The sequence below is a fragment of the Papilio xuthus genome, unplaced genomic scaffold (genome assembly GCF_000836235.2).
Source record: "Papilio xuthus unplaced genomic scaffold, Pxut_1.1 DF825928.1, whole genome shotgun sequence".
Classification (NCBI taxonomy): Eukaryota; Metazoa; Arthropoda; class Insecta; order Lepidoptera; family Papilionidae; genus Papilio; species Papilio xuthus.
The window spans coordinates 7,093,048-7,110,351 of NW_013532721.1; the positions used below are offsets into that span (position 1 = coordinate 7,093,048).

The following is a 17,304-nucleotide window of genomic DNA, read 5'->3' on the forward strand; positions in this document are numbered from 1 at the left end:
TTTATTTCAAAAATTATTGTAATAAAAATAAATATTATTATTATAAAAAAAACCTTTATTTATTTCTTAAGATAATTCCCAATACAAACATGACAATTGCAACAAAAAAACACGTTACAATACTTTGATGACTTTGTTTTATGTGTTTTGTTTGTCTTCAACTTTCGAAGCACTGTGCTTCAACTGTGTTCGATTGTCGAAGCACTGTGTTTGGACTTGCATATAATCATATTGTCATCCCTTTCATTCTTTTTGAATAAAACAGAGACAACAATATAACATACAAATGCCACATTAAGAGTTTCACAGCGCACTTTTTTCTTATCTATAACCACTAGTTGATATTGAAATCTCCGAGACCCTTCTGATATGAATACAGAACTGTCTCTGTCTTTGTTTCATTTTCATTTTCAGGAAAACTTGTAGACGCTTCTGTTGGAAAATAACATTGAATTTCAATATAATAAAATTATTTTTATATGTACATTGGAATTCAATTGCTAAGGACATATTCATACTTGTTAAATAAATATGAAAGTTCGATATTTATGCAACAACTAGTGGACGCCCGCGACTTCGCCAACACAGATAAATAATAGCCTATAACACCCACATCAGCTGCTTTCCAGTCAAAGACAGAAATAGACAAAAAAAATCGCTATTGGCTTTCTTTAATTATTTTTAAATATTATTATTTTATTTACTTAATGAATAATTATTAATATTAACTTACCTCGATAATGACTTGAAAGAACATAAGCTTTATTCAATTTATTTATTGTAACCTAAAAAAAAACAAAATAGTACCAACATTATAAATAAATGAGAACGATGACCATTAGGCAAAATCAAAGTTGGTACTTATTGAACATATACATCACAAGTAAAATATTCATATGAGTTTGCAGTCAAAATAACTTTATAAAAACACATTGCTAAAACTGTTTTACCAAAAAAATAAATAGGATGAAACTACGGTCAGTACAGATATTACGTCAGTAAACTTATTTGTTATGAATTAACATCAAATGCATGACTTGTATTAATTTTAAAATTGTACCTACTGTTACTCCCTTACCGGTGATAAAACAATCTCTCTATATTTCTTTAAATAAATCTTCAATGGATCCACATAATTTTCAAAACCTAACTGATTCATAGCGAACAAAACATCTTCTCCGTTGATGGTTTTACGTTTCTCCATTTGACAACGGTCACTCGCCTCACTAGTTATAAATGATATAAACTCTGATATACACTCTTGTACACATTCTCTCGCATCTTTGGCAATCTGTGAATTACATATAGAAGTTTAAAATCATATTTTGTGACTAATAGTTAGTCATTCGTTTTAAGACCAAAATCTCTATTTAAAAAATGTTTTTATCTGTTCTGTCGAAGTTAATGAGAGGGATAATGAGAAAACATGTATAACATCCATAGTCAAGGGTAAAGTATGAAAAAAACACATTTTTGTCTTTTTCCCACTGTGTGGAAAGTGTCACAATATTCTATGGTTATATAATCTTAAACATTGATTATGACCATACCTTTCCATTCTCAGGTATTGCTCTTTTCATAATTTTGGCAATGTTGGCAATTGGCAAAAATCTGTCCTGCTCTCGCAACGGTACATTCTTTCCACCACAATTTGAATCTGAATTATTTTCTTCTTGCTCTGAAATAATAAGAATTAAAATTATAGCTATTAATTATGATTGTATCCTAAAAGGAAGTTATAATTAAAATAATAACTAACGAAATCTATAAATTCAATTTTACTAGATGCATGTAAATCAGCTGTGTACCAACTCAAACATTCAAGTTCATAGACTAGTACAATTGAGCTGCAGCTCGACAGTTCAATTCGCAGCTTACAGCTTTACGCATTCTTTTTTTTTTATATCATAAGGTGGCGAACGAGCAAGCGGCCACCTGAGATCGCTGAAATAGCAAAGTGACCATTGCCCATAGACATACGCAATTGCATATGCGTTGCCTATCTTTATTCTATTACAACTGTGCAAGTGTGCAACTGTGCAATTGCAGAGTCACAAATCATATGCTTGTGACTAATAAAATGGTAGAACATCTTAGGGTGAACCATGCCTTGCAGCTTGAAATGCAAATTATATCCGTGTAAGTACAAATTGAGTTGAGTTTCAAGCCAATTCATTGATCTGCATCACACATGAGACCATGAGATGATCTGCAGCTTAGCAACTTAAGTAGATGACTAAATTTTACATATATTGCCTATTTATACAAAACATATACCGATATAGCTCATCAAGTGTGTTGTACTCACCCAAAACATCATCTGAATTTACAACAAAAGTTTCTTCTTCATCTACCATAAAGCCATTATCTAATCTTACTATTTCATTTCCGAGATCGTCGCTTTCCATGATTATTGTCTAGAAAATAAACTTTTATTTTAATCTATTCCAGTATTTTTCATCCAATTTTTGTCTCCAAAATTTTGTACAAGTGCGAACTTTATAGTACCACCACCATTATTTAGCCAGACCATTATAGTATCGTTTTACAGTGGTTTTTTCAGCAAACAATTCTAGAATAACTTGTATAGTGTAACTAATCAAGACTAGGTCTTAATCGTACTACTTTTAGCTTTGAAAGTCAATTATATTTGAATATTGACTTACCTTTGTGGAAGATATTTCAAAATTAAATGATAATAAACACAATCAGAATGCCAATTATCCAAACTATTTAGCTTTTTGGTGCAAAACGCAGGTCCAAAACAGAAAACAGCCATAAAATATTTGTTAAATTGACAACTTTGTCATATGTCACAATTATCTTTTCTCAAAGAGGTGAATTGTTCAATAACATTATTCCACAAGTAAAAATTATGTTCAATTAAAATTAAAAGAAGAACTCTTTGTGGAGTAAACATAAAAATAAAATGAAAAATATAAAAAAAAAACTTTCATTGAAAATTTGCTATCTTAAACGTTATGCCGTATGTGATTTTACGTTTCCGCTCTATGTTTTGTAATCTTTTTGAGCAACTTTTTGAGTAGGAAACAATTTTATTTTATATACTCTTTGGTAGGAAACACAACTTCAATAAAGTTGTAGAGATGCCCCAGGCACTCCTAAAAATTGGATTGGATTATTTGATCCACCTAGTATCGTATCGTGTTTTTTTAAGTAATATATGGAGCAAATCACGCGAAGCAAAGTAGCTGTTGCTCAAAATATGTCAGCATTAAATTAAAAAAGTCAAAAAATTGCAATCCTTAAATTTTAATGTGCCATTCAATGTCGTAACAACTGAAAACTGATTTTCTTCCATCCACCAAAAACAAAAAGTCTGAAAGTTGTTGCATCGATACTCAATTTTGATGGATTGTATCGATCCAAAGTGTCAAATCACATCCCTATCTTATCTTACTCAATTACTTTGCTTCGCACATGGCTACACAGACTAAAATCAAATATATGATTTATAATTTAATATTTTTAAGTAATTAATCTTTTCCTTTATTTTATAAATCCAGTTAAAGTAAATAGGTGTCCACATCCACATTCATGTACACCGTTATCAAGAATCTGTATTTTTTAAACTGAAACATCGGAGAAACAATCCAAGTCAGCAACTGTGATCGGTTGGAAGATCAATTAAAATGGGTGTCCCTAAATTCTTCAGATATACCAGTGAAAGGTATCCTTGCCTGAATGAGCTGGTGAAACAATATCAGGTAAAATATTTACCATATTACTGAGTAATTTTTTAGTTAAAATGATTACCAAAACAAAAATAGACTTGTTTCGGAGCAACATCGATCGGGGGAATCGATGTTGCTTTTTGGTGATATTTATCACTTATAAATACAATTAAAAATATTATTATAGTTTTGTGCGATGGGATAGTTGTTGACATATTTACGAGGCATATTTATTTTACAGATACCAGATTTCGACAATATGTATTTGGACATGAATGGCATAATTCACAATTGTTCTCATCCCGACGACTCAAATCCTCACTTCAGAATCACCGAGGAGAAAATCTTCCAAGATATATTTCACTATATTAGTATGTTATTTCAAATCATAAAGCCTAAGAAGCTGTTCTTTATGGCTATTGATGGAGTCGCTCCTAGAGCTAAAATGAATCAGCAAAGAGGCAGGAGGTAAATATTACTCGAAAATTATAAAAGTATACTCAGGACCTTAATTATATTTTTTATTATAATATGAACACATTTTTATCAACATGTTGTGTAACATAGGTTGGTACATATTACACCATATGTAACAAATTTATTCCATTGAAATCAAATGTAATCGCTCATAAAATTCTCTTGTTAATATAGTAGTATATTTAATAAATATTATTATTTTTGTAGATTTAGATCTGCTCGGGAAGCTGAAAAATTGGAAGAAGATGCGAAAGAGAAAGGTATTCTGTTGTGAATTTCATATATTTTCTGAGAATGAAACCCACTGGTTAAGTATTTTAAGATTCAAACCTTATGGCCACTCATAGTAAGCCATGAGTAAATATTTGTACAACTGGGTACTAGGTGATCATACTACAGGTGGAACAAAGCACACATAGAGAAAGGCTATGTATTTATTTATAAATATGTAATTGAGTTCTGTGCAATGTCTCTTGCGAAATTGCAGCTTTTTGTAATATTTGGCTCCGCATTATGGCTAACAGTTTTTGAATAAGTAAAATTCTTGCAGGGGAAATTCTTCCAACGGAGAAGCGTTTTGACAGCAATTGCATTACACCTGGTACGGTGTTCATGGCACGCTTACATGAGCAGTTGAAATACTTTGTTAAAAAGCAAATATCTGAAGATCCACTTTGGGCTAAAGTGAAAGTAATACTATCTGGACATGAGGTAAATTAAATTATTACTTGTGATCACCTATTGGCCAAAATTCAAGTACAATTCAAATTGAAAGATACTTTTTTATTAAAAATAGCTTTATTATTTATAAAAATAACTTTCCATGTTAATAACAAATTCTATTAAATTACATGTTCGTCTGCACATTTTCTTTCCCAAAAAAAGTTCATGTTCATTTGTGATGCAAAAATGAACACAAAATGATATGCTACAGTATGTTTTGATATTTTCAATGTTCGGTTCCAATATTGTTTGTTGATTTACAGACACCCGGTGAAGGAGAGCACAAGATTATGGATTACATACGTTGGGCTCGTTCGCAGCCTGACTACGATCCTAATACTAGACATTGTTTGTACGGCTTGGATGCTGATCTTATAATGTTAGGAATGTGCACCCATGAACCACATTTTGCACTATTGAGAGAAGAGGTTCGTAGCAATTCTTAATTCTGGTTTATGTAGGCCATAGGATTTTTTTTTTGGAAATTAGGCGATTTTGTCTTTATCTATCTTACCAATATTATTAATGCGAATGTTTAAATGGATGGATAGATGTTTGTTTAAAGGTATTTCCAGAACAGCTGGATGGATCTCGTTTAAATTTATCTCAGATGTAGAGCATAGTCTGGAAGAACATATGGGATACTAATTAAGTTATTTTATATTTCTGTCTGAGTCACAGGCGACAGCTAGTACTTAATAAAAATAGATACAGTGAAGTCTGTTTACAGGTCAAGTTCGGTAAAACAACACAACGTGCTACCAGTCCTGAAGAAACAAACTTTTACCTCCTCCACTTGTCTCTCCTTCGTGAATATTTAACCCAAGAGTTCATAGACATCAAGGATAACTTGCCATTCAAGTATGATATAGAGAAAATTGTTGATGATTGGGTTTTAATGGGTTTCCTAGTGGGCAATGACTTTATACCCAATTTGCCAAATATGCATATAAATAATGATGCATTGCCAATATTATATAAAACATATATGACAGTTTTGCCAACATTAGATGGTGAGTTATGTTACTTACTTTGTATTATTATGAATAACTAAATGTGGTTTGGACTGTCTAATTTAAAGTAAAAAACAGTAATTAATATGAAAACCTAAAGAAACACACCTGAGCATACTCCTATGTCTTCATGGGAAAAATATGAATACACATCCTGATTTTAATGTTTTTAAAATATCAGTTTTACATTTTACTTGGCTAAGAAAAATACAATGAGACGTAAAATTATTGTATTTTGTAGGTTATATTAACGAAGCAGGGGATCTAAATCTACCTCGATTTGAGCTGTTTCTGCAGGAATTAGCTAAAATTGATAAAGAAAAGTTTCAAGACACATATGCTGATTTGAAATTTTTCGAAGCTAAAACAGGACGGAGACCAAATGAAAATGAAAGAAAAGTGGTATGATTTGACAATGTTTTATTATCTTTTTTAAAGCTATATTTAGAAGTGTTCTTACTAATATTATTAATGCGAATGTTTAGATGTATTGATGGACGTTTGAACGTATCTCCGGAACGGCTCAACGGATCTTGGTGAAATATAGCACATAGGCTACTTGTTAAGTTTTTTTTATTCTGTACGGACGAAGTCGCGGGCGGCAGCTAAATATAAATAAATTAATCATTGTACATATATTTTTGTGGTCAGTGCAATATATATATTTGTATGTTCCAGTACAAGCCAAACAATGATGACACATTCAATGTAAACATAGATGACATCAAAGCCAACAAGCCTGATGATGAATTACAAGCACTCATCAAAGCCACGGAGGATATGGTAACTTATTACTTTAATACTTACTTATATCTAGATCTTATTAATATTATAATGGCTTACGTTTGATGGATGGATGGATGTTTATTAGAAGGTATCTCCAGAACGGCTGCATGGATCTGGCTGAAATTTAGCATAGATGTAGAATGTAGCAAGGAAGAACACATAGGTCACTACAGAATACCTGAACGGATCTCAATTTAATTCAGTATACCATAAACTAAACTACTAGACAGATTTTGATGATATTTTGGTAGGATATTGTGGTGATGTCAGTGAAGGCTTGTATCATAAAAAGTGATTTAAAAAAATCTTTTTTTCTTAGTATATGGACGACATGGATATGAATAGTGATGAGGAATACGAAGAAACGAGTGATGGTGAGTTATAACTAATTTTAAATGTTTTTATCTATAATATGTGTAGTAAATCTACAAATCAAACTAAAATCTTTTCAGAGGAAGCAAACATTGAAATGGAGTTTATTCTGCACAAGAAAGATTATTATATGAACAAATTAGACTACTCCAAAGTTACTGAGTAAGTACTTAATTTTATGCTTATTAATTTATATGTAGAAGTTCTTAATGTATATCTACCTCAGACATTTTAAATGGTAACTCAGAGAAAGGCATATCTTTAAAAGTATTTAAAAAAACTTACTGTGCGAAAACTACCTTAATTTGTTGTTTAAGTAGGCATTTAAAGTCTCGGAATACAGCAATAAATTTACAGTAATTTTTGTATGAGATCCCTTGATAACTCTGACGTTAAAATAAGTTTTATCTCACTGACCGTGGGTTTCTGAGACCGAAATCTCTGTGTAAATCATATCAACAATGTCATGATCTTTGACAAAGCAAAGATAATATGTTTTAAACATTTGTCTAAGGAACCTATGATAAATACCCAAAGTTTAATAGACATTAAGTCTATTAAACTTTGAATGTACAATTTATTAATGTATCTTATTCTAGATGGGGCCTGGTGATCCAATTCACAGGGTATCACCCTAGTTTGGACACCAGTCCCCGGCCTATTTGGGAAAATAATAAAGTTATTTATTTATTCTTGTAGCGAGGTGTTGGCTGACCAAGCGGAGGGCTACGTGCGCGCTATTCAATGGAACCTGTGGTATTACTACAAGGGCTGCCCCTCCTGGTGCTGGTACTACCCCCACCACTATGCACCATACATCTCCGATATCAAAGGGTTCAAAGATCTCAAGATAGAGTTTGAATTGGGTGAACCTTTCAAACCTTTTGAACAAGTAAGGCTTGTTTTGTATGTAAACATAAGAGAATCAGTAAATCACAAATTATTTAAAGCTCTAACAAGACTTTCTACCTCTTCATATAACATGTATTTTTGTAATTTCATTAATATATATCCCATTTAATTCAGATTTGAAAATTTTCCCCGAATTAAAGAAAAAAAAAATTTGTGGCTCCGTGAATAAAGTAATTAAGAAGAGATTAATAAAATAATCTGTATGTCATAAAAATACTGATTTATCATGTACCCTTGCTTAAAAATTTCTACGTATGTGTGTCTAGCATTGAATGTTAATAAATTTACGTGTTGCAGTTATTAGCAGTGTTGCCAGCTGCCAGTAAGCACCTTCTGCCTACCCCCTTTCACGATCTAATGACAGATGAAGACTCTCCCATAGTGCATTATTACCCTGTGCACTTTGAGACAGATCTCAATGGCAAGAGGAATGATTGGGAAGCTGTTGTGCTTATACCGTTTATTGATGAGGTAAGGAGACTTTGATTTTTTTACTGTAAAAAATGTAAAAATTAAGAAAACAAAAACATACAGCTGTTTTGAGCATATTCCTTTTGAAAGTGTGTTAACAAGAAATACTGGTGAGTAGAAGAGCGAAAGAGAGGTTTTGTGAAAATAGGACAAAAACTATATTTAAGAGAAGGTGAATTCCAAAAGCTCTAGTCGAAAAAAAATCCCAGAAAGAATGCAAGAAGTAAAGATTTTTTGTTTCAGGCAAATTTGCTATCAGCAATGGCTCCTTGTTACCAACGATTGACTGAAGACGAATTAAAAAGGAATAGTCATGGACCCATGTTGATATACAACTGGTCACCTGCTAACTTAGGTATGTATTGTTGCAATCATTTGCAGTTTGTATTCACATGAGAGCTCCATAACTGTAACTTTTTCTTTAATTAAATTTTTGCATAAGAGCCAAAAACTATACCAATTACCCTATATTTGTTGACTTTGGTATTTCAGGTGTGGCACTTGCTCCGGCCTACTTCCCACCTATAACAGAGAACCACGCTATCGAGCTGTTGGTGTGGAGGTCCAAGCTGGATGTGCCCGAAGAACAGCTAAAGAGAGGCATGCTGCCCAATGCCAAGCGTGATCTTCTGTATCCTGGCTTCCCTACCATGCGGCATCTTAAGTATCAGGTATTCAACTAAAAACTAAAATATATATATTTACTGATTTATATTATAATCCTACTTATTTAAAAATTTATGACGAATCGAAAATCAATTGATAATGCATATTTATGATAAAAGTATGGAAAATCCTATATCTTCAATATTTATATCGAGCAATAAAATAACCATAATATTTCAGACGAGCTTGATGAAGAAGCATGTGAAAGTATTTGACCAGCCGTCTCGCAATGAGAACATGATTGTGGAGATAATAAGAGAGGAGGAGCCTCCAGTAGAGCAGGTTGCCCGGGAACTGCTTGGCAAGGTCATATGGGTTGGCTGGCCTCATCTCACTAAAGCCAAGTATGTCAAAGTCATAATGCAATTAATCAGTTTCTTTAAAATACAAAAGACTAGGTGTCGCCCGCGTCTGTGTTTTTCCAGAGTATGTTCTGCAAGTATGCTAATTTTCAGCAAGATAAATATATTCGGTCTGAAGATACCTTCTAATAAACATCCATCCATCCATCCTTTTAAACATTTGCATTAAAATTAGTAAACTTCACATTTTGTTTTAAATTTTTTTAGGTAATTAGCCTACTCTGTCACCCTTAAACATTTTACCAAAGTTTAATCCCGATTGATTCAGTAGTTTTGGAACTCAAAGGGATCAAACTTTTATTTTTATTTAGTGTAAGTAACTAGTAATTTATTAAGTGGTTTATATTATAATTTCCAGAGTGATATCAGTATCAAATGAGAAGATGAGACTGCATCACATCGGTAAGAATTCAGAAGTTCAAGGTGCTTACTCTACAGAGATGAACGCTGGCAATTTGCACAAGCAGTGGATATCAGAACGATCTACTATTATTGAACAGTAAGTTACATTTGTACTTCATAACTAGCATATTGTTATGCAATAAGTTTCTATGATTAAAACATGTATAGAAAAACATATTGTCATGTATGTTTTTAAACAATGATATATTTTTAATATCATAAGATGGCAAACAACGAGCAGCCACCTGAAATCGCTGAAATAGCGAAGTGACCGTTGCCCATAGACATACGCAATTGCATATGCGTTGACGTAATTGCATATGCGTTGAAATAGATAGGTTATTAAATAGCAAAGTTATTTAGTGACTTACAATTAACCGATTACTTAAAATATAATTTATTTTTCAGTAATATGAATCGATTGGGCATTGAGTTGGGTGATGTCAATATTATAGTTCACGCTGTTAATATTAAAGGTATTTATAAATTTACATATTTTTTAATCCAAACATGTTCAAAAGAATCAATGACATTCATTCATTCATTCATCACCAAGGGACTCGGAGCCAGCTCTAAGTTAGGGGTGATTGGCCATAGTTAACCACGCTGGCCCAGTGAGAGTTGGTTGACTTCACACATATCTTTGAATTTCTTCTCAGATATGTGCAGGTTGCATCACGATGTTTTCCTTCACCGTAAGAACGTCGGATAAACGAACATGTAAATCGGAAATCGAAAAACACATTCGTACAAGCGGGATTCGAACTCAGTACCTGTAGATTGCAAGTCAAGTGCTTGACCCCTGAGCCACCGACGCTCTTGGTCAAGGAATGTAATCAATGACATATTGACTTTATATTATTTAGTACTTCTAGGATTTACTATAAACCTACTAACTGTTAGTAACTGTTATTTTTATACCAGGTCTAGTGGAAATTATATACATTCCACCTTAGATTTCTGATTTCGTTAATCGTTTAGTGGAAAAGTGGCTTAAGAACACATATGTTCCAGGTTACAAATACATAATCCAAGATAATACGAAGATGGTACGTAAGGCGGAGTGGTGCGATGTGCCCTGTGGGTACGCGTTGCAGGCCGTGGTGCCTACCGCCAGCGCCTACGTCACTCAGACCCCCAGCAAGTTCTGCACCCCCCAGGAGGCCTATCCCACAGGAGATCAGGTGTTTTTGCTGACGCAGGGACAGTACTATGGATGTTTAGCTAAGGTATGACCATGTACAAAAAGACAATGCAAAATGTCTAAAAACTTAGTATGTGAAACAATTATCTTTTTTTTATTATAACATAGATAAAATATGTTTGTGTAATATGTTGTCGGCAGTCGAAAGTGTCAATTGTGTTGATGTGTATCAGATCGTGGAGTCGGAGGGTATGGGCAGCGGGCGCATCAAAGTGTTGGTGCGCGAGGCGAGCGAACCCGTGCCCAGCTGCCGCGCCACCGCCAGCCCCTACCGAGCCGCGCACCACGCCGCTGCAGCCTGTGGTAACATAATAAAATCAATTAAACTCGCCTTTATATAAAATATGTAACTTTAGCCTACAAGACACTCCTCTTGGTTTCTCTACTTTTAAATAGATAGATTATGTCTATTCTTTATATTATATAATACTTTTCTTTGATATGTCCAATTTGACTAACAAACGGCTTTTAGTCACAAAAAATCGTATAGTTATTGGTAAAAAAGTTTAAAATTAATTTAGAAGTTGTAGTCTAGAATCTAAATAGAAGTAATAATCTAGAAGTGATTTAATTGAATTTATTTTTAAATAATTTTCAGGTATATCCGCACAAATGCTATCTCGTATCACCGGCACTGTTCTCGTTATACTTGGAGAAAGGAATAATCTCCCTACAGAGAACCAAAACAAACTTAATATCGGACTCAATCTCAAATTCAACAAAAAGGTATTTTACATCGTTGAAATAAATTAGAACATTTTTTAAATCTTTATCACAAAAAATAGAAAAATAATAATCGAAATAAAAAAATCATATCCCAATGTACTGGAAATCTGTATAATAGTCCCTTTTTAAGTCTGTTGGTACATTCATATACAAAAGTGAAAATGTTCATACATATCCAGAATCAAGAAGTATCCGGCTACACGCGTCGCTGCGCCGTGAGCAACGCGTGGCTGTACTCAGAACGCTGCATTAATCTTGTTAAATCTTACGCGCAACAATTCCCGGAGATCTTCGACAATCTGCCGTATCACTATGATAAGAATGTCATATTCGAAGAGGAACTCTGGCCAGGAGAAGTCGGGTGAGACAAATGTTTATTCATTTATTGTTTACGTGAAACTTATAACATATTATTTATATTCCTGAAGATCTTTAGTTGTTTTTTTTCTTTAGAAGAGATCTTTTTTTCTTTAGAGAGATTTGGGTTCTGTCTATGTCTTTGTGGAATAACTCCAAGTTTATTTTTTCCCTGAACAGTGGCTGAACTGAACCCTGAACAGTGATATTTTTTTTATTTATTACTATTTTATCTGAAATATCACAGTTTATTTAAATTTTTCTTACATCAGAATCTCTGAAGCTTTTGCTAAGAATTTAGTTCTAAATAGTGTAGGATTCGAACCCACGACTAAGTGATCTGCAGTCAGTACCCTTAACCATTAAGCTATTGGGGCTTCAATGTTTTCAATGAATAAATAATTTGCAGTGAGAAGAAGCCTCAAGCGGTGATGAGTTGGCTGAAGGAGCAGGGTCACGGCAAGGCGGCACGGAGAGCGTGCGGCTCTCAGGCGCTGGAGCCGGAGGAGATGCGCGTGCTCGCCGCAGACGTGGACGCGCAGCTGCAGAGCACTCAGATTGAGAAAACACCCACGCTGCACGTCAAGTGGAACCTTCTCTATAAGGTAAATACTCGGAGCAATTGATGCAGTAGGACGCCATCTATTGGCTGATGGAAAGCTTATGGCAGCGTTCATTGGCTGCTTGATAACACCAGAACATCATTTATTAGCTGCTTCATATCATAGAAACGCCATCTATCGGCTGCTTGACAACATTAATAAAAAAAAAATTAAACTTCAGCCGGAGCTACACGAAGGCAACATATCACCGGATCCTAAAGCCGACTACGAGATGTTTGACCGCGTGGTGTGCGTGTCCCGCACTATGAGCGTGCCGTTTGGTCTGCGCGGCACCATCACCGCCGTGTACCAGCCCGGGGACTGCAACACGGTGCGTCTTGCTGACAAACTCAACGCCACGCCCTCCTACCAAGTCATGTTCGATAAACCATTCCCTGGAGGTATGGTGGAGGAAGGATTCAATGAAGCAAGGTTTTATAGGTCAGTATAAATTGTCAATAGATATCGACATGGGTGTCATTACATGATCTAAAATTGATTTTTCGCTACGATAAATATGGTCTTAGTTGAAATAGCTTTTTTCAACGAAACTGTTTTATTTTTTATGTAAACTAACGATTGCCCGTGACTCCGTCAACGCGGAATTATCAATACATATTCTGTCGTTCTGGAAATGTCTTCAAATAAACATCCATCCATCTAAACATTCGCATTTATAATATTAGTAAGATAAAATGTTAATCCCGTATTACCGTTGTTCAGAATGCAAAACACGAAGATGTTGAACATATCGTACGGTCGCAAGCTGCGCACCGAGCACGCGCCCGCAGAGCCGGAGTGGGCCGCACTCAACGCGCCCGTGCTGCTGCGCCGCGACCAACATCGCTCTGCCTTCGCCAGCTATAGGTATATTCAAATTCTGTATACTTCTTTTCAAATATCGTGGCTGCCTGAAAGTTAGACCTGCTGTGCAGTTCCCTCCCCCCGCAACCCGCTATACTCCAGCATACCATATGTACTCCGCATCGACTTGCAAGTTCACAGCCGCTAAGATATCTTACAATTGTTATACTTTAGTATTGTTTAATTTTTATTATTACTTGATAGCTAAATGAGAAACGAAATCAAAGCGATGCGTAGCAAGAACAAACGAAAATATGAAATTATATAAAAATTGAATACTCTTTGGTTCCGCTTCGCTTTGATTACGTTTGTCTATAATTATTTATCATAATATTGTATTTAATATGTTGTGCAGTCCGACGGGAGACAGACAGACGCCGATTGCTGATAACAAGAATAAACCGGTTCCCAATGTTGTCAAAAATGGTGCCCCTCCGGTCAGTAAATATACCAAACCTATGGTCTACTATACAACATTTATTTTAGTACTGTCTGTGAAAAATGTTTTTCAGTAGTAATAATATATGTATAATACTTATAATTTAAGTCTAACCGTGGGTTTCTGAGACTAAAATCTTTGACAAAACAAAGATATGTTTTAAACAAAAATTTAAACCAGCGACAAATCTGTGCAAAGAAAGCTGTAAGCAATTTATCTCAAACATAAAAAAAAACAATTTGACCAAAAAGTTTTTATTTCAAGCTATCATTGATTTATTATTCATTTTGTTTTCATCTTAATTATTCAGGATAACGCAACAAATCTGCTTCGAAGTTTATTAAAAATAAGCGAAAATGAATCTGATAACAATAAAAAGAATAAGGTAAGATTTTTTTATATATTTTGCCATTTAAATAATTTATTTGTACATTTTTTTGCATTAATGTTCAACTTTCTGCTACAGAATCCAGTTGAACAAAACAACTGGCGAAAATCCGACAAGAATCCAATGTCGCCGCCAAAGTAAGTAAAAACTAGGATTTTTAATATTTTAGTTTGAATAATTACATTATATACACTATAACAACACGTGTTTACATAATCTATTATATACTTCTAAGTTATTTGGATAAATTATACATAACTGCAATTACTCTGTATAATTTTAATTAAGTAAAAATAAAAAAAAATGTTTCAAGCGTTTATAATTTTTACAAGCAGCATATTAGTTCCTTTTTGGAACTTTTTCTTGGGGTAAGATAATTTGGTAACGAACTAACAAATGTTGCCATACGAGTTTTTTTGTTCACCATATATTGGACATACACATTTAAACACATATGTACGAACATGCTTAAGTATATAACATTATATATTATGCTATTTATTATTTATCCATTTATGTTTGCAGGCTTATCTTTAAAAAATTCTAATTCTGTTAACTATTTTTGATAGGGATATTAAATTCAAATAAATGCATTAATTGCTTGAGATATATTAAATAAGCTACTTCATTTGATTAGGAAATATAAAAAATTATAGAAAAAAGTAGCATAGTTTTTATTATAATTAGATTTCATAAGTTTTTGATTAGTCATCCATATGCTATAGCATTTATATGCAGTCCTAGTATTTAGGTAATCAAGTTATTTGTGATTTCAGGACAACACAAGACAACTGGCGTAAAGAAAGTAATCCTTCGATCAGTGGCAGTCGACCGCCGCCACAAGGCTTACCCAATGAATGGACTAATAGCAACTTTAAGGTACATAATTATTATAAAGTACATAAAATACATAGATATATAGACTACTAAAAGTCAGACAGTAGAGCAAAGATCTTCAGAGACCTAATCAAGGAAAATATTATAATACATTGATATAAAAAAAAAGAATTGTGCACCCACATATACTATGAATAGTTTTCATTTGGTCAGTATTTATGTATAGACAAGCTAGATTTCCTTAAAATAATCGTATATAGATATCAGAAAACCATAATGAAATATATTTTTGTTCCAGAATCCGCCGCCGTTCCCTCAGATGGGCGTGTCCAAATCCTTCCAGGGGCCCGGAGCGGCGCACCTACCCTTCCCGCAGTTCCGCCCTCACCCTCCGCAGCCAGTGTTCGCGAACAAGGCCCCCAATAACATCGTCCTAGGACCCAGCTGGATACAAGGAAATGTACGTATAACGCGATGTTTACATTATTCCAGTCCACCTATCGAATTCACCGCTAGATTACAACTGCGAAAATGTTATTCCACACAGCAAACCCAGACAGTAGAATCCAAGGTGGGTTTACATATTTCCAGTTGTAATCCATCACTGAATTTAATCAATGGACTGGAATAACGAAAACTGGGCATTATTACTAATTTATTTTATGGTTCTATATGGAATTCATGAAAGCTATATTAAGTGCGACGAATTACAAAACTGTTTGTCAAACACATTTGACTGTTTATAGAACGGAATTTTTCATTTTCCAGAATCTATCAACAGTGCCCAGCGTGGGCAAGCCGGCGAGCGGCACACAGAACACGGAAAGAGTCGCCAATCCATTCGTGCCTCTGCAAGTGCAGACTAGTCAGAGGTGAGCATTATGTATAGCAACTATTTCATAAAAGAAAATACTAACAATACTTGATTTAAAAAATATATCACGTATCCCGTAAAATGCTACCTTTGTATAAGTTGGGTCATAAAAAATAAAATAGCCTTTCAGCTCTCTAAACGTGAATTATATGTAGATATTTCCACATTTTAATGTCGCATAAATTTTATGTTTTGTATACGAGGATGTTTACATTCATGTATTTTACAGACGAGTACAAAACAATAGTGTTCCGACAAGCAGTAGAAGAGATCCGGAGGGTGCGCCTGCGCAGCCAGTGCCGCAACACTCCACACAACCACAACACATGCTGCAACATGACGACCCGGTCAGTTTAAATATATTTTATATGCAACTGCCTTTATTAAGTGTAATTTTTAAGAAAATATGCCTTTTGAAATGATCATTTTTATTGTAAAATAACGCTGTTGTAAAAATTACAGCGCCTGAAATAAAAAATTAGCATCGAAACGTTAACTTAACTTTAGCTATTATTTAATATTATACTGATATCAAATTTGGTTCAATTTAGTTATTTGTATTTTTAACAGTAGTATTTTTTCAGACGCCGCAACAGCCACAAAATGCGAAAAAGAAACCGCAAAGAAAGAAGAAACCGAGGATAGCTGCTAACTTACCTTTCCAAATGGACTAAAGTCTAAATATACATAATATGTCTGTGCGTCTGTGTATATGTATAAATAATAATCATTTTTAATCTTATAAAGACAACGCAAAGTGATTAGATCAGTAAAGAATTACAAGTGAATTTTTGATATCATTGTCACACGACTCGACGGGGGCATAGCCGTGCCCCTAAATTTAACTTAGTTATGTTGTTAGTCAGATTAAAAAAAAACGCGAAGCAAATGTATAATAAAATAAATTTTCAAAATGTTGCCAGTTTTGCAACATTTTCCATTCATGATCTTTATTAATCTAATCACAAAAATATAATTTATTTGTATGACTGTGTACTTAATTGTACATTTTGTATATAAATTTATATTGTAAGGACATCTTTTAAGATATGTTGTCATAATTAAGATTATGTTGACGATAAATGACTTTTTCTTCAGTAATAAATATTTGTGAATGTGAGATTAAGTACTTTA

The 17,304-nt window shown here is 33.8% G+C and overlaps 2 protein-coding genes across 2 annotated transcripts; one reads left to right on the plus strand and one right to left on the minus strand.

Moving 5' to 3' along the window:
- Window positions 1-43: 43 nt before the first annotated feature.
- On the minus strand, window positions 44-2,794 carry Nf-YB (nuclear factor Y-box B). The gene is made up of 6 exons (XM_013322260.1): window positions 2,667-2,794; window positions 2,309-2,417; window positions 1,551-1,678; window positions 1,079-1,291; window positions 734-785; window positions 44-432 (listed from the first exon to the last, which is right to left on the minus strand). Exons 2-6 carry the CDS (start codon window positions 2,406-2,408, stop codon window positions 335-337), a joined length of 591 nt encoding a protein of 196 aa, XP_013177714.1. The 5' UTR covers window positions 2,409-2,417; window positions 2,667-2,794; the 3' UTR covers window positions 44-334.
- Window positions 2,795-3,435: 641 nt separating this feature from the next.
- On the plus strand, window positions 3,436-17,254 carry pcm (5'-3' exoribonuclease pacman). The gene is made up of 32 exons (XM_013322529.1): window positions 3,436-3,728; window positions 3,937-4,163; window positions 4,380-4,432; window positions 4,723-4,883; window positions 5,159-5,323; window positions 5,626-5,908; window positions 6,150-6,310; window positions 6,587-6,691; window positions 7,014-7,068; window positions 7,147-7,228; window positions 7,766-7,958; window positions 8,276-8,449; window positions 8,693-8,804; window positions 8,942-9,120; window positions 9,296-9,459; window positions 9,836-9,976; window positions 10,288-10,355; window positions 10,894-11,108; window positions 11,257-11,386; window positions 11,682-11,809; window positions 11,989-12,170; window positions 12,576-12,771; window positions 12,950-13,209; window positions 13,492-13,635; window positions 13,988-14,069; window positions 14,382-14,456; window positions 14,538-14,596; window positions 15,236-15,338; window positions 15,595-15,756; window positions 16,065-16,168; window positions 16,400-16,517; window positions 16,755-17,254. Exons 1-32 carry the CDS (start codon window positions 3,654-3,656, stop codon window positions 16,842-16,844), a joined length of 4,446 nt encoding a protein of 1,481 aa, XP_013177983.1. The 5' UTR covers window positions 3,436-3,653; the 3' UTR covers window positions 16,845-17,254.
- Window positions 17,255-17,304: the final 50 nt, after the last annotated feature.

Coding starts and splice junctions, on each gene's coding strand:
- Nf-YB (XM_013322260.1), bottom strand. CDS start 2,408: ATGGAAAGCGACGATCTCGGAAATGAAATAGTAAGATTAGATAATGGC. Junction 1,292..1,550: donor CAATACCTGAGAATGGAAAG/GTATGGTCATAA, acceptor TGTAATTCACAG/ATTGCCAAAGATGCGAGAGA. Junction 433..733: donor TCTTTCAAGTCATTATCGAG/GTAAGTTAATAT, acceptor ATTTTCCAACAG/AAGCGTCTACAAGTTTTCCT.
- pcm (XM_013322529.1), top strand. CDS start 3,654: ATGGGTGTCCCTAAATTCTTCAGATATACCAGTGAAAGGTATCCTTGC. Junction 11,387..11,681: donor CCACGCCGCTGCAGCCTGTG/GTAACATAATAA, acceptor AATAATTTTCAG/GTATATCCGCACAAATGCTA. Junction 12,171..12,575: donor CTCTGGCCAGGAGAAGTCGG/GTGAGACAAATG, acceptor AATAATTTGCAG/TGAGAAGAAGCCTCAAGCGG.